Below are 23823 nucleotides of genomic sequence, written 5' to 3'. Positions count from 1 at the left end.
TCCCAGGAATCCACAAGAATGACCCCAGATTAGATTATCAGCAATAGTGGTAAGGGTGCCTGAAGTGGCCTACCTTGATAATCAGATTGGTAAATAACCCTAACTGTTATCATAGAGCCATCATCCAGTAACTGATGGAAGCGGATCCACAAAGAAGCCCCAGGCCAAGCTCCAGGAGTGCAGTCGAAGAGAGGGAAGAAGGATTACATGAGCAAAGGAAGGTCAAGATCATGATGGGGAAATCTACAGCGACAACTGAACCAAACTCATAGGAACTCATGAACTTTGGATCAACAGCTGTGGAATTTGCATGGAACCACACTAGACCCTCTGCATACTTCATACAGGAGACAGTTGTATAGCTGGATCTGTCTGAGGGACCCTTGGCAGTGTGGTCAGGATCTATCCCTAGTGCATGAACTGGCTTTCTGGATCCTATTACCTATGGTCAGGCACCTTGCTCACCCTTGAGGCAAGGTGGGGGGGGGCTGGGTCCTGCCTCAACTGAATGTAACAAGCTTTGCTGTCCCCCCATGGAAGAACTTACCCTTTTGGAAGAGGCAATGAGGGGTGGATCGGGGGCAGTTAGGCATGGGTGGGGGGAGTGGGAGGATGGATGAGATGGAGATCTGTGGTTGGTATGCATAATAAATAAAAATTTAAATAAAAAGAATAAACATCAAGCTGAGTTTTAAAGAATGGCTCATTGCAAGATTTCTGTGCAATTTGTTGGAGAAATCCCTCCTCAAGAGGTGTGCTGTGGAATGTTCTGTATGGCAAATGTGTTGCTAATTAGTTAATAAATAAAACACTGATTGGCCATTGGCTAGGCAGGAAGTGTAGGCGGGACAAGGAGGAGAATAAAGCTGGGAAGTGGAAGGCTGAGAGAGAGAGACGCTGCCAGCCGCCACGATGAGAAACAGAATGTGAAGATACCGGTAAGCCACGAGCCATGTGGCAAGGTATAGATTAATGGAAATGGATTAATTTAAGCTGCAAGAACAGTTAGCAAGAAGCCTGCCACAGCCATACAGTTTGTAACCAGTATAAGTCTCTGTGTTTACTTGGTCGGGTCTGAGTGGCTGTGGGACTGGCGGGTGACAGAGATTTGTCCTGACTGTGGGCCAGGCAGGAAAACTCAAGCTACAGAGGTGGGCCGCACATTCCAGGATGCATAGAAGATGATTATCTCCTGACAGTCCTTCAATATCTCAATTCTTCACCCCATCCAGGAGCAGAGAACCATTTGGTAATAATGAAAACCAGGTCTTTGCAGCTCCCTGACTCTCATGGCTTCATAAAGATCTTTCTCTCGATGCCAAGCTCCTTAACAGCATAATCCCCCCAATACAGGTGATTTTTCTTGGATAAGCTGGTCTTTGTTTGTCGATTTGATTTATCTCTCTTCTTACTACCTTCCTACCCAGTCATGCACTCCTGCCCTCAAAGATTTTTCTTCTAGTGAACAATTTGTGATTCAAGCTGCCTGAGTCTAACTTGACCTTTCCCTCTGTTCCTTTTCCCTGGAGATGTCTTAGGGATTCTTAATATGAGGCAAGACCTACATTTAATTCAGAAGTTAAAGTGAAGACTCAGAAGCAAATTGCAGGCATAATGTAGTTTAAGAAAATTTAGGACAGGAAAAAAAAATCCTCTGACAAATTAATCCTTTATTTCAAGAATGTCATCCCACACTTTCTTTATAGAGGTCATCTCTAAACTCACTGTACTGGAAATGAATCCTAAATTTCCTGTACTGGAAGTCACTGACTTGAGAATTCAGCGTATCTATATCCAACATGTCTGCTTGACTTTGAATTAGTTAAAATTGAATCACCTTACAAATGTACTTCATTGGTAGACCTAGTCAAGTATTCGATAATCACATGTGACTAAAGACTACTTCCTGGCCAGCACAGATTAAAGATACTTCCAGTATCTCATATCTCTGAAGGTTCTATTGGGAGGTGCTGGTGCAAAAGACCATGGCTCAGTGGACAATGTGGCTGACTGTTCACTTGTGTAAATAAAGATTTGTCAGAATACAGTCACACACTCTTATATATGCATGCCCATGGCTGCTCTTTCGCAATTGTAGTAGACCTGAGTAGTAACAACTAAAACCTGTAAACTTTAAATATTTCATACTGGAATTTTGCAGAATATGTTTGCTGATTGCCAGGCTAGACAGTAGCATCCTAGCTCCTATTAGGATATTCTCAAGATGAATACCTCTGAGCAAAATGCTTAAAACTGTGTTATAATCTAGAAAATGGGTTATAGGAATGGATAAAAACCATAAACATTGTACAAACTGATCATTGGAGTTGCACTAATCTTATTCTTGCTAGCTGTATGATCTTGGGGAAATTATTTACTCCTAGCCTCAGTCTCTACAATTGGCATAAGATAGAAAGAATAGAAAGAAAGAAAGAAAGAAAGAAAGAAAGAAAGAAAGAAAGAATAGAAAGAAAGAAAGAAAGAAAGAAAGAAAGAAAGAAAGAAAAGAAAGAAAGAAAGAAAGAAAGAAGGAAAGAAAGAAGGAAAGAAGAAAAAAGAGAGCCAGCTATTTACCAGAGACTGACAGGGCTGTGAATAATTCTGTAATGGTCATAGTCAGAATGTATTAATAAGTCAGTACATAGGACCACTCTAATGAAGATGTTCATTTTTTCAGAGATCATTTGGCAATATTCGTCAGAGTGGTTTATTAGAGGAAACTGAGGTACACTGAGTGATATGAAACAAAGAATTGTGCTTGTTATCGGCTCTCAGAATGTCTATATCATGGCTCTATTGACTTGAGAATCTAAGTGCACGCTCCGATTATACCTTGATTGCTCCAGTTGATATCTGGATCTCATGGAGCCTTCTCATGGTGCCATCGCGGTCGACGAAGTAGGATGATGCAAGCTGGTGCAAAGCTTCAACACTTTGAGTAGCATTCCCTGACTTCCGGTCAAGGCGACTTTTGTCCATGTACATGGTCAAAGCCTCCTCTCCTGCATGGGACAAGAAAGAACATAAGAAAGCTTGCTCCAGTTTCAGTGTGGGAGGACGGTTTGCAGAGCTTAGATGCTAAAAAACAGACTTATCCTCCAACCAATCTGTCCAAACAACTCTCTACCTATAAAATCAAGGGCATAGTGCAGAAGACTCAGAGTTTGCTGTAGATCCCATTAGAGCAATGGCCACTGAATAAGGTTAAGTCACCAGAGTCCATCATCAAATAAACTTGTACATATATCTCAAGAGCATTGTCTTACCTAATAAAGTCTGCTACTTCTAAGAAAGGTCATGGTGGATTTGGCATAGATATTCTTTCCTTTTTCTTTTTTCTTCTGTTTCCTCAACACAACTTAATTCTTTCTTTTTCTCTTCTCTACTCTTTTTTCATCATCTCCTTAATTGCTTGCATCCATATTTTATTTCTTGTCTAACCACCCCATTTTACACAGACAAATGACAGGTTACGGATATGTAAAGATAAGCAGGTATGGAAAAAGAGAGTAAATAGATAGCAAAATGCTTGGACAGATGTGGGAAGAGAGACAGAGACAGAGACACATACAGAGAGAGAGAGAGAGAGAGAGAGAGAGAGAGAGAGAGAGAGAGAGAGAGAGAAAGAGAGAGAGAGAGAGAGAGAAAGAGAGAGAGAGAGAGAGAATTGACAGATACTTTTTAGATGATTGGTGAATTGGCAGAGGAATTAAGATATGGACATATCGATGAAATATATCTTACAAAGATATAAATATGATTGTATAAATTTATATTTTTTTCTTCCATGAGTTTTCCTGGAAATTTATATGTAGATTCCTAACACTAGAAAGTTATAATGGTATTGGATGTGCCTAACTAGCTATTTCAGTGGAAGATTATGAAGGAAGCTCTAAATGTAGCCAACAAGTAGACACGGCAGCCAGACTCCTACCTCCATTCTCTACTGAGATAACATGATTACATTTCTTCATTTGTCTGCCCCCCATGTAGTTATTAGCAATAGCAGCAATTCTGAAAAAAAAATAGATAACAAAAGCCACAAAAAACAGACAAACAAAAAAAGTCATTTGGGAATATAAGCAAGATTAAACTATGTAATATGTGAAAGTGTTGAGAACTGTCTCTAGTTCATTTTAGCACTTGAAAATCAATTAGTATTGTACTCTGACCTCAGCATAATGGTAGATCATGTTCTTAGAATGCATAAAGCAAGCCCTTAAACTTAATGTTCAGCCATTAAGTGACAGAAAGATGAGCGGTACAGGAAAAGTGACAGAAAGATGAGCGGTACAGAGGGTGGGAATGGAGGGAAGAGAGGATGGGAGAGTGGAAAATAGGAGGATAAAAGAAAGATAAACACAAAGGTGTGGTAGGACACACTCACAGCACTCAGGAGGCAGAGGTAAGCTGATCTCTGAGTTTGAAGGGGGACTGTCCTTCTCATCTCTCCTATTTCTCTCTTCTCCCACCCCCATTTCCTCACAACGTCATGGTCTCCTGCTCTTTCAGCTGTTCAGTTTCCAGCACCAACCTTGTAGACCATAACCATCTACAACACCTGTTATAGGGGTTCTCCTGCAATTTTACTTCAAGCTCTGTGGGAATCAGCCATACACATGGTGTACATATATATATGCAGGCTAACACTCATACACATAACTTAAAATTAAAATATTTTCATCTGAAATTTTATTGAAAAGCAAAAGTTGGATATAAATTATTATGACTCTCTTTTGAAGTGGATAAGGCCGAAGCACTGGGCCACACCTTAAGCAAACAAAGAGCTGAGACATGAGTAGAGAGCACTCTGGCCAGAGGAAACCTGACCCATAAGCTGCAAACCAAAAGAGGATTACATGCAGCCTGGAGCCAAACCAAGACACACCACAGCAGCTAGGAGCAAAGCCTGCCAAAAATCCACGTATATAAACCTCAGCCCTTTGTTTAATAAATGAGAGATTGCTTACAAAAAACAAGAAGAGGAAGGGGGACTGGACTACACAATGAGTTCCGGGCCAGTCAGGGCCATATACTGAGACCTTGTCTCAAAACAAACAAGCAAACAAACAAACAAACAAAACCTAGAAAAACATGCAAACCAGACAAAGAGATGAAAGTGGTAGAGAAGTTGGGAAAACACAATACAAGTAGAGGAGACAGAGAGGTGTGTATATGATCATATTTCATTTGTATATATGTCCATCAAAATTGCAGAATTTTTAAAAATAAAAGAAAATAAAAATTATTTTAAAAGTAAGTTAGTTGATTAATAGTAGTTGCTATAGACCCAGATCCTAGGACTGGCCTGTCTTGACTGGAACTAGGTATCACCCTCATGCTTCAGATCCTTCACATGCAAAAAAGTAATACAAGCTGTACCTACTTCAAAGGGTTGACATGAGGATTAAATCTATTACAAAAATGAGTTAGATCCTGCATGGTGTGCAGCAAATATTGTGCTATTATTAATTATGAAAGATTTGATAACTTCAGGTTGCCTGTGATATAGTATTTACCATTACATATAATCAATAAAATAAAATATTTAGAGAACACAACCTTACAGTATATTCTGAGACATAAAATCTGGTATCTAGGACAATTGGAATGTTTTTAGAATACTGATGAATTTTTGAGTTGAAGAAAGAAAAAGCAATTTACTTTCAGGACGAATTTGCCCTCTCCCTCTCCTAAATGTTTGACTTTTAAATCTTACCCAGCTTTCTAGGCCAGTTCTAATGCCAGTTCTTCATGCCAGTCCTGTACCTGGCATACTCAAGTACATCTCTTAGAAATGCTTAGGAATTGCCTGCAATGTCCCTATGAACCAAAACGAAGAGATCATTTTCCTTCAATACACCCTGAGCTGTACTTTCAGTCAGCTCCTGTGCCTGTGCTGGGCATTTCCCTGTTTGAGGACTTTGGCAGGCGTAACAATGACAAACAAGCAAAACAGTAAGCTGTGCTATGGAATGACACAAAAAGATGTCATATAAAAATTTAACACTTCTCGCTGGGCAGTGGTGGCACATGCCTTTAATCCCAGCACTCTGGAGGCAGAGGCATGTGGATCTCTGTGAGTTTGAAGCCAGCCTGCTCTACAGAGTGAGATCCAGGACAGGTGCCAAAACTACACACAGAAACCCTGTCTCAAAAAAAAAATAACACTTCTCATTAGTAGTTCTCTTACTGATACCATGTTGACATGATAATATTCTTGAATAAGTTAGGTTAAGTAAAATATATTATTAAATTGTTCTTTATTTTACCCTTAAAATGTAGTGTTAGGAAGTGTTTCTGGTTCATTGTAGTCCTTGAAAAATTGATTAGGATAGGGCTGGGGTGTAGCTCAGTGGCAAAGTATTTGCTTAGCATATACAAAGCCCTGAGTTTAAATCCCAGTCACCATTTCCATAAAAGAGTTTTTGTTTTTGTTTTTTTTTTTTTTGATATAAAAAGGGAAGGAAGGAAGAAGGCATGAAAAAGAGGAGTGAGCAAGAAAAGGGAGAGGAAAAAGCAAGTGTGAGCCCTAGTTACTTGAGAGCATTTGAAATGGCCTATAGGGCTCACACTTGGATTCACATTCTGTTCCTATTATCCAGAAATGGTTCCAGGAGGCAGCAGCTTAAGATCATTTCCATATTCCAGATGAATCAACAAGGCAGAGGGACATGCAGACAGGAATGCAAACCAGCATGTAACACCTCTATAGGTAACATGGACCAGAGAACCTGGCCTCTCCAGTTGTGCATACATGCATCAAGTAAAGCATGCTCCACTTTGCCTTAATGTTGACATTGCTGATCTACAAAATGAACTCCTCTTTACCTTGCTGTCAACAACTCTGTTCTGCAAAATATAACCCTGTTTTGTTTTTTGTTGTTTTTTTTTTAAATCACTGTTGACTATTCTACTCTGTCAAATGAACCCAGTTTCCTTACTATGCTTCTCTGTCCTGGATAGCATTCACCCATTTCTCTTCTTCTGATATTATCTATTCTTTGAATATATCTCTCTATCTCCCACTCCTTACCCTACCTGGGTTGATAAAACTTTCCATGTATGCCCACAATTCTCTTTATTTCTGTAACACAGTATTATCTCATTATTTTTTTGGGGGGAGGGTTCTGAGTTAACAGCCTATTCCCTCCACTAAAGCAAAAATACTGTGAGACTGGGACTCTTCTAATAGTTCTATGCCATTCCCACTTAGAACAATGTGACCATGGATTGTGTACTTAGCATATAATGATAAGACCATAAATGAATAAATATGGAAGCATCCCAGGTCAATAATCAACTTATTTATTGACCTATCTACTTCAGCAATGAGACTCAAATCTCCCAAATGAAGTGATTAAAGAATATCATGAGGGTCCATATACCTTGACTTGACTGAATTTCTAGCAAAATATATAGGTTTGCTTTTTCTCATGGATCACCATTCCTGGTTGGACAATAGGAAATGCTACTCTTCTCTTTGAACCTGAAAAGTTCTAGTTTAGAGATGACTTTACATCCAATCACACTTTGAGATTCAGGGACAGTGGGTGGTGGGAAGAGGAAATGTGAATTACCCAATTCATCTTTCTAATGTTCCCAATGCTTCTCCTAGGGTACAACAGAGAACAGATGTTCAGTTATCATTTGACAGGTAAATGGATGGGCAGAGGATGGATGTGTGGACAGATGATTGGATAAATGGATGCATCGATAGATGGGTAGAGAAGTGTATAGTAAGTGAATTTTAGGAGTTAAGGCCATAAGTCAGTGGAAATAAATATTCCACATGTCAGCTCAGGCTCTCTTAGGGGCCTGTGGAACAGAAGGTGAAACAAGCTGGTTCCCTCTGGACTGAGAGCTGGCAGAAGGAAGCCTTAGATCAAGAGGGGTTAATGGACTTCTTGCTGCATTATTAAGACTTAATTTCGTGTATATTAAGAGAATGTGCTGTTTGGAGCTGCATTCCCACTTGGGCATTTCTGCAAATTGCCTCTTCACCCCCACACAGGCCTTTCCACAGTCTTCTAGTCCTCCAGGGTCTTTGCCTCACTCCCTGCACCACCTTTCCTCAGAGGTACAAAGCAAAACTCAGACACACAGAGGATGGAAAAAGCTGGGAGTTTGTCCTTCTGTCTTTTTGTCAATAGAAAATACTGTTCTGCGGGAGGGACCACAGTGACTGTACACGGGGATGTTGTGACATCCCTATCCTTTCTTTGGAAGCCATACAGTTTTATTATCAGCCTTCTCAGTCAAATGAAAGTTTTCGGGTATGCAATGTGGGGAACACCAACTACACTCACAAAGGAAACACAAATGGCCAAGGAGGATGCGCCCTCATACTCTTGTATAAAAAGGTATGAATGTAGTACATATATTCCCATATATGTAAAACTTCACATATAAGCCTATATGCATCTATCATACCTTTATGTATGTGAGAATGTGCATATACCCAGATATACCCAGGGATAGTCACTCATAGTCAAGCCTTGGGCATCCATGTGTGCCTTTTAAACAGGTGGACACATACTCCAAGTATGCATGCATGCGTAATCAGGCACATCCAACAGATACCTAGTCTACAAAATGTTTTCTTTGACCCAAAACACGATTTTCAGAGGTACTAAGGAAAGCTACTACTGCATGTAATTCCAGACACAGAATTTGTCTCTGAACTACCCTCCATCACTCACATCAAGTGGTTTTGTGAATTTAACAGTTTTCATTAAAATTTTAAAAGTACTGGAAATACCTAAGTTATGGGACCCTCCCTAGCTTGAATGTGTGCTTCCCACTCCCTGTCCTTCCTATTTCCCTAAAGAGCTGAACAAATGCTCATCTTGTCCTGTACATGACAGTTCAGTGCTCATCTTTTGTTATTTAATTATGCCCTTAGGAACTTACTTGACACCTCAAAAGGTTTATCAAAGCATTTCGTCTCTGTGAATACAGTGTTCCTAAGGAGAAAAAAAATACCCTATAATAAATAATATTTTCTACAGTTCTTTCTGTAGAGATTGGGAAACTGATATCCCGACAGGAAAGTGAGTTTCTGAATACCTCCCACTCTTCTAGCGAGTGGCAGGATGTGGCAGGATGTGGCTTCCATTGGAGATTCCCTGAGTTCTTTAGCTCCATTAAACAATAACAGTGATGTTAGCGACAACAACAGCAATGATTTGCGAGGTGCCGGAAAGCTATGAATTTCCTTCCCCTCAGCCCGGTGTCAGTGTTTGCTAAGGACTTTTAATACGTCCTTTGGTTTTTAATCCTCACAATATGTGACAGGAAAGAACTGTTATTATGACTAGGTACAAAGAGGGAACTGAGGCAGAGAACTGAATATCTGCAGACGTGGCACTGAGCGGACGAAAATTATGGAGCAGAACTAGAAAGTAGGTGATCTCATTCTGGATCCTGTCCTTTTCTTTACCACTCCTCCTTAACCCTTTCCCTCCTGGTGCACTGGGAGGCCTTAAGAAAGACTTTTCCAAGCATGGATGAACGAGGGAACGAGTGAAATAATGACATTTGAAGGATGTTGCATGGTTTCTAAGTCACAGGATTTGATCAACAGTAAAACTTTCTCCTCTTTTCTCAGTGCCTCCACAATGAGGCCTGGGAGAACATTAAGGGACCGCTGTCCAACACAAGATTTCAATCCAATGCTTTGCATATTTTAAAGCATTGTGTTGTAAAAACGGGAGAGGAACAAGACTCTGTGAATAATTTACCACCTTGCCTTGGACAAATTAAAAATATATTTCATGGAGGGGAAAAAAAAGTCTTTTGTTACTTGGGATTTTCAGAGGCTGAGACCAAAGCATGGCTTTTAATAGAAGAACCAAATTGGTTGCAACACCTTTTTTCCCCAGTGAAATAGGAGTTGGGTGTCATTCAAAGGAAAGTGTAGAGGTGAATACCACGCCCTGTAGAAATCATCTCATTTTCAGTTTACAAACAAGTATAATTTATACTAATAATTTCACATTGAAAGTCCTACTTAATTTAATATCTGCTTAACAAGATGCATAAATAACAGTTGATCAGTTGGTTGTTGGAGTAGATAGATAGTTTGATGAGTAATCAAGATGGTGAAAGAGATAATTCATACCCAATTTCAAAATAATGCAGGATTTTCAACCAGGAAAACTTACATTCTTGACTTAGCTGTGCTACTTATTAGCCATAACTCCTCTGAGGCCTGATTTTATTATTTATAAAACAGAAGGAAGTATTAAGATTTAACTTGTAGTTTTGAGAAATACAGACAATATAAAATGCCTACATTGCAGCTATCCTAATTAATTAGTGGTTAAAATGATTGTAACTGTGAATGAATTTATCCAGCCAACATCTCTGCCCATATTCCTCAGGCTTCCAAATTACTGACTTTCCATTCATCAAACTGTATAGAAAGTATCCAGGGACATGCCTCAGTAAGCAAACTGCTTGCTGTGCAGGAATGAGGACCTCATTGGATTCCCAGAACCAATGTAAATAGGTAGGTGTGAGAACATATGCCTGTAATCTGAGGAGACAGAAAGCAACTCGAGCCTATGTTGACTTCTGTACTCCATGCATACAAGCACACACATGTATGTCTACCCTCACACATGCTGACACACCCATGAATGTGTACATGCTCACAAATTAACAGTGTAAAGTTACCCTGGAAAGCACTACCACCTGTGTTTATCAAGCCACTACCTACTGAATTAAAGTATCATTGCTCCCATGAGGATAATCCTGAATATCCCAAAGGAAAAGACTCCTGTTAGGATCATACTTTGGTCTGTTCAAGAACATAGCAAATTATTTATCCCGGCATGGTCCGTAACTATGTACATCTCAGCAGCTGTACACAGGTGTTGAAGTACCAAAGATTTTCAGAAAGTACAGTGAACTTAGTTACTGAAGGAAATAAAAAAAAGAAAAAGAAAAAGAAACCACCTTCGTGCTTAAGGGATATGAAATGAAGCATTCAGGCACGACACGTAACCTAAATGCCCCAATTTGCACCAGTTCCCATAGTTCCCATTGTCTTTTCATTGGTTTCATTCTACTCCCTCTACTCATTCTCTCACAGATGGATTGCCCTAGAAGGGAATATGGGTAAGGCTGAGTAGAGCAAAGCAATTGGCCTACTTTCATGTTAACCTATTCCAAGCCCATATATGATGCTTATGATAGTCCACTTATATAATGCTAACCTCAAATATCACCCCTTAATTTTTACTTAAACAAAAGAAATTCCCTAAAAATTGTCTGACATTTAATTTTCTTGATATTAGATCCTACTCCAGAAGAACGATGACGATGATCACATGAAGCATTCCTAACAAACAGTTCATTCCAAGGTTAACTCATATTTCCACAAGAGTTAATACTCCTAAATTAGACTTTATGTAGATGTGGATTACCTCTTCAGACATGATCAGAGCAGCCAACGCAATTGGCATCTCTGGAAATACACGCTTTGGGGTGATATATAATGGAATAAAGGCTAATATGTCTTGACTCTCAAAGCATCCCATTCTCTTGTCATCCTGAACACAAAATGATGGAATCATAGCTCAGTAGCTGCTGACCTACCTCCCAATGTAGCAGAGATGAGCAGGTGGGTGCCGTATTTTTTGATGATGGTATCAATGAACTGCTGAGTGGTGGGTCTCCTGCCAAGCAGACGGATGCTCCTTTGAAACTCCGGCATGAGGGGCACTGGATGGCGGACCAGGTCTCTCCTCTCTATGGCTGTGTTCCTCACCTTCCAACGGGCAAACTCCCTGGGTAGGAGAAATGAGCAACATTCCTCAGCTTTCATTTGTAGTCACAAGCCAGAGATCCACCCTACATAAGTAGCTCTCCTAGATGAGTGTCTACAGTTACTTCCAATTTTACTTTACATGTTTTTCACATTGTATCTTACTATGTAGTCAAGTAGCCCAGACAGCTATTGAGCTCATGATAATTCTGTCTCTACCTCTTAAGTAATAGGATGACAACTGAGTCCTCAGCTCTGCAATTGCTTTTTATATTTGTTTTGTGGCACTTTCCTTTAGAAGGTGCAAACCCCTATAGTCCACAAGTGTTTATTGAGAAGCACTGTGATCACTGGTATACTTACTCAGAGCCACATCAAGGCCCTGGAGTTTCTTGCTAAACATCAGGGACACAAATGGAAAGACTGAATTAAATGAAATAATAATCATAATCTATAGAAAATAAATGATTGAGATGATGGTTTTCATGCATTATTGTCAACAAGAGTATCAATCTCATTCTTTTAATTATCACACTACTCATGTAAGAGCAGATGACTATCCATTTCTGATTCCTTTTGAAGAAACTAGAATTCCAATTCCACCTACTTACTTGCCAGTCACTCTCACTAGACTGTAAATGCATTAAACAAATGGAAATTTCTCAGTTAATCCGAGACTCACACACTAATCAACTCAGTGATGTTCTATGTGGTAGGATTTAATACAGATCTTAAAGGAGTAATGAGGAAACAAGTGGATGAAAATACATAAGGGCACTGAGAAGAGTTAGTGAGGGAGGCAGGTAGAGAAAAATGGAAGGAATCTAAGCACAAAGCTACCTGATACCCAAGACATTTCACAAAGTAAGTGTTAGGTCCAGAATGCTATACTTTAATGGAAGTTCACAGAACTCATACTATTTGGAAGGAACAAAGCAATGCTCTGAATACTATATGGAGAAAATATGAATCTCCTTCTTTGCCGAATATAGAAATGACCAACACAGAGAAACATTGAATTTATGAATGCAAGTATTGTTCATCCTACTGCAAATTCTGTGCTACAACATTGGACAAAGCATTTGCTTTCTCTGTACATCATTCTTCATCTATAAAATTCAACAAACTCTATTTATTTCCTACTGCTTATATAGGGATTCTCTGAAAGATGGTGTGAAATGCCTTTGGAAAATATAGGACATTAATCTACTGTGAAACACCATTTTATAATTTTACCTCCTCAAAAATTCCCAGGTATGCACTTGTAAATCATTAAAGGCATATTCGTAATGAACTTGAATGATGCAAACTAGTACACAAAACAGAGGCTTAATAGGATTTGGTCCAGGTTGCTTTTGTGCTAATAGCACTTACCATTTTTACCAATGATGCAGCTTTCCTGGAGTGACCATCTTTCTGACCTGCCTTGGTTACAGACTCTGGATATCTTAAGATAAATAGAATAGCCAAGGGGACTATCTGGGGATCAGCCCAGATAAATGATGAAAACCAACATTTAATGAAAAGTGCTTTCTCTCTCTCTCTCTCTCTCTCTCTCTCTCTCTCTCTCTCTCTCTCTCTCTCTCTCTCCTTTTACAGTATAGGAGAGATAGATAAAGACAAGGTAAGAGAAAGAAGATATGAGAATCATAATGGAATATATTCAGTGGTCATATCTGAGCCTTGTATTATAGAAACCTGAGTTTGGAAAATAAGTTTTGAAATCAAAATATATCAATGAGCCTGAGTAGCCATGATCCATATCTGTGTAATTGATTACTGTCCATGATTCTGAATAGAATTCAAATTCCAAAGCAACATAAAGCATCATTGACATGGATACAAGTCAATCAAATGCAATCAACAAAGCCCTATAGGGTACCTATGATCACACCACACCACAGTGCCTGTCCTGAGGAAGCTACAGTGTAGCCTATTCAGATTGTTGTAAATTAAGTTGTACAGGACATACTAGGGAAAGGATAGCCTATCCAGATTGTTGTAAATTAAATTGTACAGGAAGAATATGAGAAATTCCATGCTTTTGAGGAACAGTTCTGGGAGGAAGGTATTCGAATACTGTATTTTGAAGTTTGTATGTAGTGTTGATTAATAGAAATGCAGTCCAAAACATTATCCATGTGGAGAAAAGGACAGGAACAAAGACAGTGATCATTATAGTTAGAATGTAGTACAGGAGCATCAGAGTAGAAGGTGAATAGTATGGGGGGTTGGCAAGAGGAGACAGGGTACAGCAAGAGGACTAGACAGGTCTAGGGAAGAGTGTAGAGAGCCAGAAATAAAGTAAGGGAGTAAGTTACATCTTAGTCCCACTGAATCCTGAACTCACCAATATTGCTTCTTCTAAGGAATATGAAAATGCTTCATGGTTAGTTTATAATATCCCAGCATATCTTCTTCTTCTCCTCCCTCTCTCTCTGTCCTTTTATGTATATTTTTTTACTTACTGTCACATTTTAAGAAGTTCCATGGAGGTAGCCATATAGCAAGCATTCCAACCCAAGAGAAGCTTCCATTCAAAAGTTTCTGACAGCTTTAGATCTTGAAAGAAAATGAGTCTTATTATTGGTCATGTGCAAGAACTGAGAAACTGATCTTCACCAGCACAGGTAGAGGATGACTGAAGCCTCATGGAATACCCACCCAGCTTGCTAACCAACAGTATGATAATGTTGCCAAATGTGGATAAATGTACTACTCAACCACTGATGATCAATATGAGATGAAGTGAGTTACAATCTATGTCTGACAAAATAGTCTTTCTTCAGTATTTTATGCTTTAAACTCATAAAATTATAATACAATAAATATATGTATATAAGGATGTATTTCAGAAACCAGTCATGTGCTGTTCCACACGTGCATATTTATTTAGAACTTACTTCTGTGGAATACTTTTTCATGTGAACTTTCTTCTAGGTCTCAATATGAATGCTTGTCTACACACACAATGTTATGTTAACTTGCTGAGGGTAACTCAGCTAGTTTGTTACAGCAAGCTGCTAATGTAAACAAACTGACCCTTTAGTTTCACTTTTTTTTATTTTTTTATTTTTATTTTGCAATACAATTCAGTTCTACATATCAGCCACGGATTCCCTTGTTCTCCCCCCTCCGGCCCCCCTCACCTTCCCCCCAGCCCACCCCCCATTCCCACCTCCTCCAGGGCTTTTAATGTAGATATGGAGAGAATATTTTACAGTACAGCGTTGCAGGGCAGAGAAAGCTGGATCCCCAGAGTTTTCTAGCCAACCAATCTAGCTAAATCAGTACGCTATAGGTTCAGGGAGAAGCACTGCCTCAAAAAGTAAGGTGAAGAGTGAGTGGAAAAGATACCTAGCAGTGCCCTCTAGCCTACACACACACATACACATATCCATATCCACAAGTGCACACACACAGAGGCATATATACACATGCAACACACACATATGAACACATTTTGTAGGCTGAAATTTACAACAGTTGATAACAGTTTAACAGTTTGATACATGGACACACACACACACACACACACACACACACACACACACACACACACACGGGGCGGGGGAGAGAGAGAGAGAGAGAGAGAGAGAGAGAGAGAGAGAGAGAGAGAGAGAGAGAGTTCTGACAGTAACTGCATGTGTTGTTAACTGGGAAGTAAATATTTCTCAGCCCTGCTTTGGGATGACTGGAGCCTCATGAGAGATCCAGGGACAGAACACTAAAACAGCCATCCCACCGAAGTCATGTGATGACACTGCTGACCTCGGTCTCTCCTTCTTGACAACCACTTCTCTTTCTACATACCCTAACCCTTCTCACTATTTGCCATTTTTACAAAAACAACATGCTTTCTGAAATTCTCCCCTCTTTGCATAGCCAAATCTCGTTTTGTTCAAGCTTCAATTTGCACAGAATTTTTGAACACCCTCCATTCCCACTCTCCCCTATCAAAAGGCTATACCAGGGACCTTTCCCTTTGGGTCCCTTTATTAAAATTATGATTAGAACAGCAGATCACAGTTTCCAAACTTTGCTCAGCAACCATCCACGTTTTCCCCCAATTTAGGACTGGAAGTGCTGTCTGTGGTTCTGAGCAGGGAGTTCCACACATGAAGCTTAGTTTCTTCCTCCTTTCTCTCCCTCCCTCCTTCCTTCTGAGATTTATTGTTTTATTATTTATAATCAATTATGTATATGTATATGTGTGTGCATGAATACACATGTGGGTGTGTGCATGAGTGCTAATGCCTATGGAGGCTAGAAGCATCCGGTTCCCCTAGAGCTGGGGTTATAGGCTACTGTGAGCTGTTAATAGTTATAAGGAATCAAATGCTGGTCCTCTGCAAGGACAGTTAGCTCTCTTGACAGCTGAGCCATCTCTCCAGTCCCATATCCAAGCATTTTAAATGGACCTGGAAACATGGTTGGGATGTTACAAGTTTTACATTTACTCCATGAAAAATTAACTGGTAACTCAATGTTGGCTTCTATCTTGTTTGCTTCAGAAGCAACATCCATGGTAGGCCCTCAGCATATACCTAGTGAGTGTCCCAAAGACTTTGGAGGTTGGTGAAGAATAAATTAATCTTTGCTTCATTGTTCAATGAGGGTAGTATTGGTTCTCTATATCTGTGTTGGTTCTCTGTGCATGTAGGAAAATCTGAGGGAGTGAGTCCTTTCCTTCTACTATATGTGCCTTAGGGGTTAAACTCAGGTCATCAAGGTTTACACCAAGTGCCTTTAGTGCCTTTATGTGGGATTCCAACTATGACTCTATAGGCCAACATGTTCAGAGAATGGTTTATGCAGCTGTGCAACAATTATAGAGATTTGGACTATAACAAAAACAAGATTCTAGAATTGTATACCCTTTACCAAAATGAACTCCAGTAAGTAGGTCCCACACCACCTAGCTCTGTCCTTATACATGCAACTGAAAAATGAGTTATGTATCCACGATTTTAGTGCCTGTTGTTATTCCAGGCCCTTGAGTTTAAGAAGTAAACAAAATTGATTTTTATGAAGATCTGCTTTAAGACAGCTTATATTCTTGTGAGAACAAATATATCTCAAAGAAACCAGCATGTAGAAGAGACTGTTGTTCAGACAAATAAGGAAGAGAATGAGTTATCTGGGAGTTTTGTATTGTTGCTGGGAAAGGCCTTTCTCATTTGAAAGGCTATTTGAAGGAAACGAGAAACCATGGAGCCATCTGGTGGTAGAAGAATGCTCTCCAAAAGAAGAGTGAGTGCAAAGATCCTGAGGTAGGAGTAGGATTGTCTTGTGTAGGGACGTTCAAAGATGCAGACAGAGATAAGGAGAAGGGGTAAGATGAAAGTATGAGAAAAAATAAAGCAGCACTAATATGTGGGATGGAAGAGTATAGATATTGAAACACTCTGGTAACCTTGGAAAAAATTAAACTAGACTCTACACAGGCAATGCAAACACCTTACCACTGAACTATATTTTCAGTCCTAATTATAAATTCTAAGTCATATAAAATGATAATTGACTGTGTTAAGCCAATTCAATCTGATTGTGTTTGAAGGGAAGGAGTTAGGGAAGTGTTTTCTGAGAAGGACCAGATTTTAAGTTCATTAGGCATCACAGACAACCACTCAAATCCATTCTTGTGCTTTGGAGCAGCTACAGGTATTGTATAAACAAGTAAATGTGGCTATATTCTAATATAATAATATTTACCAACATTAAGTGGCAGGCTAGTTTATGCCTGTGGAGTGTGTAAATACTTCTTTTGAAAGCTTCATTTTAACCCCATTCATAGAAGATATCAAATCCAATTTGCCCAATTCATGGATTGGAAAATGGAATGTCAAATAGCTTAAATAATAAACCCAAGAAGAGAGAGAGAGAGCGAGCAAAATACTAGAATGACTTAATCAGAGCCTGGGGCGCATGAGTGCAGGTGCAGGTGACTTCCCATGTACCATGCCACCTGAGAACAAATAAGATAAAATAAAAGGAAGCAAGGAAGAAATGTCGCCTATGTGCTCTGTTGGCCCTGGAACAATTTCATGTAAGTGCTCAGTGAATTGAGAACAACATAAAATAGATCTTTCCTTCTGAGCCCACAGAGCAAGCAAATCCCCCTGGAGGAAAAGGAAGAACCTACCATGACACAGGATCGACAGAATATGCTTATGCCCAATTAAGCATCCCAGCAGGGTGGGTGAACCAATTAGACTAAGATTTAAAAAAGGATTCTGGATGGAAGGCATGAAGTGTCTACTGCAAGACCCATCCCACTAGGAGGGTTGCAAGCAGGACAGTGCATGATGACAAGGGCAGTGCATGGAGGAAGAATGGGACATCAGGTGCAGGATTTAAGGAGAGGCTGAAAGGAAACGGTAAGACCTAGGCTTTCATTTTAGACTAAGCATGGCCTTTATAGGAAAACTCTTCGACCTCTTTAATAATTATCTGATTTTTGTGTGTCCCCCTCTCTGTCTCTCTCTCTGTCTGTCTCTCTCTCTCTGTCTCTGTCTCTCTCTCAGTAACACTTCGAATGTATGTTGCACTGAAGTGGCAGAAATGATTACAAGATAGGCAGGAATCAGGCTCTGTACAGAGATGTTTCCCCTCCTCCAACAGCCTTGCGTTCCTCTGGTAGATAAAACTGATTGAGTCAGATCACACGCAGCCCTGATTCCTCCAGTCTAGGGGCTGAAGGCCGAAATTCTGGGCTTTGAAATCTGATTGCAGCACCTACTGTTTACAGTCTATGAAATGTAAATGGTACCTTAGAGGGACTGTTCTAAATCATAAAGCATAGGGCCCAATGCAGCCAGCCCTCAGTAAAATGTTAATGTAAAGTCACTTCAAAATTACCATTGCTTTGGTGATTATATAAGAGTTCCAATAGGAAGTTGAATAGCTATAGGTAGATGATGGATGGGAAGAGAGAACAAATTATAATTTTCATCATAAAGTTACCCAGAGACAGAACTTTGGGGAAAGGTAGGCTTTCATAATTGTGAAATTTACTGAAAACAGTAAGTCTGACTATAAGAATTACTTTCTTCTGGTCTATTTCCTAATGTATACACTGAAGATCAAAACCACATGGCTCCCTAAATTGTCCCATTAAAAGTCAATGAGGGGGGCTGGAGAGATGGCTCAGAGGTTAAGAGCACTTCTGCTGCTAATGTAGAGCAGCCAAGTTCAATTTCCAGCAATCACATGAAGGCTCATAAGCATTTAAAACTCCAGTTCCAGGGGATCTCGTGCCCTTCTTTAGCCTCCAGGGGTATCAGGAATACACATTGTGCATAGACATACATGCAGATAAAAAAACACATAAAATAGCAATAAATAAATCTTTTAAAATTTAAGAAAATTCAATGAAATAACACTGGAAGACATCTTGTAAATTGAAACAGACTACTAAAAGATAGTTGATATCTGCAGATATTATTTTTTATAATTTTCATAAGAAATAATGATTTCAGTTAAAACTCCTATTAATAGTGGAGAGGGTACTTGAACTAGTCTTCTCCTGCAATCAGATTGGTGACTACCCTAATTGTCATCATAGAACCTTCATCCAGTAACTGATGGAAGCAGATGCAGAGATCCACAGCCAAGATTGAAGAGTCCTGTTGAAGAGAGGGAGGAGCCAGGGGAATCAAGTCATGATAGGAATACCCAAAGGGACAGTTGGCCTGAGCTAGTGGGAGCTCATGGACTCTAGACCAACAGCTAGGGTGCCTGCATGGGACTGATTTAGGCCCTCTGCACGTGGGTGACAGTTGTGTAGCTTGGTCTGTTTGTGGGGCCCCTAGAAGTGGGACCCCTAGAAGTGGGACTAGGATCTGTCCATGGCACATGAGCTGGCTTTTTGGAACCTATTCCCTATGGTGGGATGCCACACTCAGCCTTGATGAAGCAGGGAGGAGCTTAGTCCAGCCTCAACTTGATATGCCATGCTTTGTTGTAAGGGAGGCCTTACCCTTTCTGAAGAGTGGATGGGAAGGGATTAGAAAGGAGGTTGGAGGAGGGAATAGGAGGAGAGGAGGGAGGGGAAACTGTTGTTGGTATGTAAAATAAATTTTAAAAATTTAATAAAAAAAGAAATACTATCATGTTTCTTTTGATTCTTTGTCTGGAAAATGAAATGGAAAACAGGTTCTGGCTCTCCTGGAATAACATGAAGCCTCATATTCACATGACTTTTCTATGTGATTGAAAGTACTATTACCTCCAAAACAGGGGAAGGGTTAATCTGCTTTCCAGATTAACATAAAACAGAAGGTTTTATGTTTGCTTATTGCATCTAATAATGTAGTAGACATAGTTCAGAGGTGTTTTTCAAAAGTATACGTATTTTATCATTTTTAAAATATAGAGAAGGGGGCAGGAAGATTAATAAGTAGATAAAAGTACTTGCGAGGCAAGCATGATGAAGTAAGTTTAATCTTTAGGGTAAATGCACACACGTGTGCGCACACACATACACACTGTTTCACACCATACCACAATACAGCTTGTGTAAAATTCCAAGACTGTGGCAAGTAGAGGCAGAATGATTGCTGGGACCTTCTGGCTGGTTTGTCCAGCTGAATTAGTTCAGTGAGAAACCTTGTCTCAAGAGAGTGAGGCAGAAAGTGATAGAATAGGATGCATGTTATTCTCCTCTGACCTCCAAGCATGGGTGGATGTATAAGCATGCACATTACACCCTCGTGCACACACACATGTGGGCATACACACTACATGTACACACAAACACAAGTAATAATAATAGCATAAAATGTAGAGGAAATAGGAAAAATTAATCAATAGAAAAGGAAGTCTGAGTAATAATACCACATCAGAGTGACTTTATAAAATCCTCAACACTTGAGGATGTGAACTCCCAATATCTTTGGGCATGCCTATATTCAAAAGACAAAAGCAAATCAGAGCCAAGAGGAATGCAGTCAAGAAGAGAGCAGGGTGTCTGTTGCTTAATATCTTCCAATAAATATATTTTCTCTGGGTTCATGGCAAGTCACAAGCACCTGCTATGGTTTCCTAGGGAGACAAAGGCAGGGGATTCTGAGTAATGTCCTCAAAACAAACCCTCTGGAGAGTCTGACTGGCTCTAGGCAGCCTGATATCTATGTGAAAGCAACACTCAGTAAAGAGACTGCATGAGGGTCAAACCCATTATAATGTAGGTATTCACTTCTCTGTGGTTTTGATTTCATCCAAAGAAACATCTTAGGATATTTTATAGATACTTTACGTCCAATAAATGTTTGTCGAAAGCATGATTGATTGCAGTTGCAGGATGTTTTCGTTTGTTTATTCCTGGATGGCTTATCCTTTTGGTTGCATTAACTAATCACTTGGAAATGGAATAAAAAGAAGCCTCCGAGTTTCAGTGTGATGGAGAAGATCTCTGAGACTGCTTCAGATATTGTTAGCAGCAGATTATCCCCAGAGATGAACTAGGGGAATCACAGAGGAGGAGGGTAAAGAGACGAAATCATTGCACTGAGAAGAGAAGCGAGGGCATTTCTCTTGCCTGCTGTTCCCATTCTCTCCCACAGATCCCCAGCCAGCTCAAGGAAAGGTGAACCCAAGGGCACATGTGAAGTAGAAATGATGCATTTTAACGAGCAAGGGTGTCAGTGCCAAATCCCCTGCCTGCATTCATGCCCCAGAATGTAAGAGGGAGGACAGTTGAGGAGCCATGCCATCCAAGTGAATCTTTCAGAGCATTCTGGCTCAGAAAGGGCAAAAGGAGAAAAGCAAGCAATAAGAGAAAAAAATGAATAAATAGAAAGAACCATTTCTGAAAATGTGATTATGAAGGTGCTGTTTTCATTATAGGTAAGGACACTGGCTTAAGTTAAAGAATAAAATAATGTTTGCTTAGAATTTGCATGCCTCCAAAGTGTGTTCATTTAAGTAACAATATTTTTAAAATTTAACGGGCATGTTCATGTATGCCACAACACAGATGTGGAGGTCATAGGACAGCTTGCAGCAGCGGGTTCTCTCCTACTCTGTGGATTCAGAGTATAGAACTCAGGGCTTCAAGCTTGGTAGCAAGAGTCTCAGTATGCTGAGCAATCTCACTAGCACAAATTATGATAATGTGATTCTTGTACCATTCACAGAGCAGGTCTAAAGGCCCACAAGGAAAAAAGAGTTGGAGAAATCAGATGTCCAATCCAGGGAACCCATATTTGCATGGAGCTTATCTTTTATTTGAGGAAAAAACTTAAGAAGCTAAAGAACAGAACCATGAAGAGCACACACAAAATGACACAACTTTTTTATGAATGGATCATTCCCAGAAACACAAGTGGAATTCTTCATGCCATACTGGTAGTGAATACAAGGGCATATGGAGGTGATGGGAATTAATATTGGGGAAGGCAGCTTAAAACCAACTTGCTTTGTTTTATACTGAGCAACTGGCATTTGCTATGAAGTCCCTGGCTACTTGCCCATCCACTTACTGCTTTTCCCTAGAGGATCCAAACGTGAAGGTGGGAAAGATTTTCAAGAAACCACCCAAGGATATGGATATCATTTCACTATGGAGAAAATGTAAGCTCAAAAAGAGAAGGTGTTGTCTCAAATTTACAGCACCATCTGTGGCATGAGGGGTGAGATGGGGACAAAAGGAAGGCTCCTGATTTCCAGTTTGGCATGCCCCACTCTAAAAATACTGCTTCGTTCCATTACTGAGATTTGTGGGTTCTGTAGAGCACCCAGTCTTTGACAATTCTTCGTTACCATTTATGCTATCCTCTCAAGAACCTGGAAGGCAGAAAAGACTATCAATCCCATCATAGCAAAAGCTACTGAGTCTCAGGGGACTGAAGCCCGGCTTGGTAAATGTTTGCTAGAAGGTGGCTGAAAACCTAGATGCTCTGACTGTCCTGGTCTCTCCTCTGTTGGGTTCAATGTACCAAGGAAGGAGAGAATTGACTTTCCCAAATGTGTCACAAGGACACTGTACTATACTCCACAGGGCAAATTCAGGGTAGCAAAACCAAGCAGATAGAGCAGGACAGATGGTTCTTCTGGCAAAGTGCTTGTGTGATGACCTAAGTTCTATTCCCAAGTTCCCATGTGAAAAGTCAAGCGAAACAGCATAAGCTTCTAATCCCAGTCCTGGGGAAGACTAGAAAATTGTTACGCTTAAGGTCCAAAGAGAGACTGTGACTCAAACGTACAGAATGGGAAGTGGTTGAGGAAAACACACAAAATGATGATTGGTTTTTATTCTAACACTCATATGAATGCATAAGCACCCACACTCATATGCACATACTTACACAAGCCATTGCATATAACACTCAGAGAGAGAGAGAGAGAGAGAGAGAGAGAGAGAGAGAGAGAGAGAGAGAGAGAGAGAGCACTGATGTTTTACTGTCTTATGTATCTAAACAGAGGTCTTCTCCTAAAGGTGCTATGACACTGTGGAATGAGCACAGATTTTACAGCTAGACAGATCTGCCTGAAGACAAAGCATGAAGCTGTTCATTAGCTAAGAAATTGTGTGCACCTCTCTCACCATCTCCAAGCTTCCTCATCAGTGCAGTAGAAATATTAGGACTTACCTTGCAGGGTTGCTGGAAGGATTAGACATAATGAATCCAATTAATCTGGCAGTAGTAGCTACTCAATAAACGTTAGCTCTTTATCCTTTGGCAAGGCATTCTAAAAGAGGAGCTTGTCGCAAAACACATAACTTTTAATGGATATTTTAAATGATCTTAATATGCCTATGGGCTCCAGGGATTACACAAACTGCATATAAATAAAATATTTAAAATTCTGTTTACTCTATTTGTCTCTCCACTGATTTCCAAAGCATCTATTGTGAAAGCATGACTCATAACTAAATATAGATTAATAAAAGTTTGAAGCAGCAATTATTTTCCAATTATCACAGATCCCATTAAACATTGCAATTATATGAATTTTCTCTTTCAGATCACAAAATTTGGGAGCTCCGAGGGACCACAGAGAATGTCTTCATCATTCTATCAGTCTTGAGATGGAAATATGAATAC

At 39.8% G+C, this 23823-nt stretch overlaps 1 protein-coding gene across 1 annotated transcript in view; it reads right to left on the bottom strand.

The window, feature by feature from the left end:
• Nucleotides 1-23823, bottom strand: part of Brinp1 (BMP/retinoic acid inducible neural specific 1) — a 185745-nt gene that overhangs the window by 62593 nt on the left and 99329 nt on the right. Inside the window, exons 3-4 of the mRNA XM_052714955.1 lie at nt 11605-11795; nt 2833-3002 (exon numbers count right to left, since the gene is read on the bottom strand). Coding sequence (XP_052570915.1) covers nt 2833-3002; nt 11605-11795 — 361 coding nt within the window. The remainder of the gene's footprint in view (nt 1-2832; nt 3003-11604; nt 11796-23823) is intronic.

Source organism: Peromyscus californicus, unplaced genomic scaffold (assembly GCF_007827085.1).
Source record: "Peromyscus californicus insignis strain IS unplaced genomic scaffold, ASM782708v3 Scaffold_5__1_contigs__length_169319896, whole genome shotgun sequence".
Lineage (NCBI taxonomy): Eukaryota > Metazoa > Chordata > Mammalia > Rodentia > Cricetidae > Peromyscus > Peromyscus californicus.
This window is presented reverse-complemented; position numbering and strand designations above follow the sequence as displayed.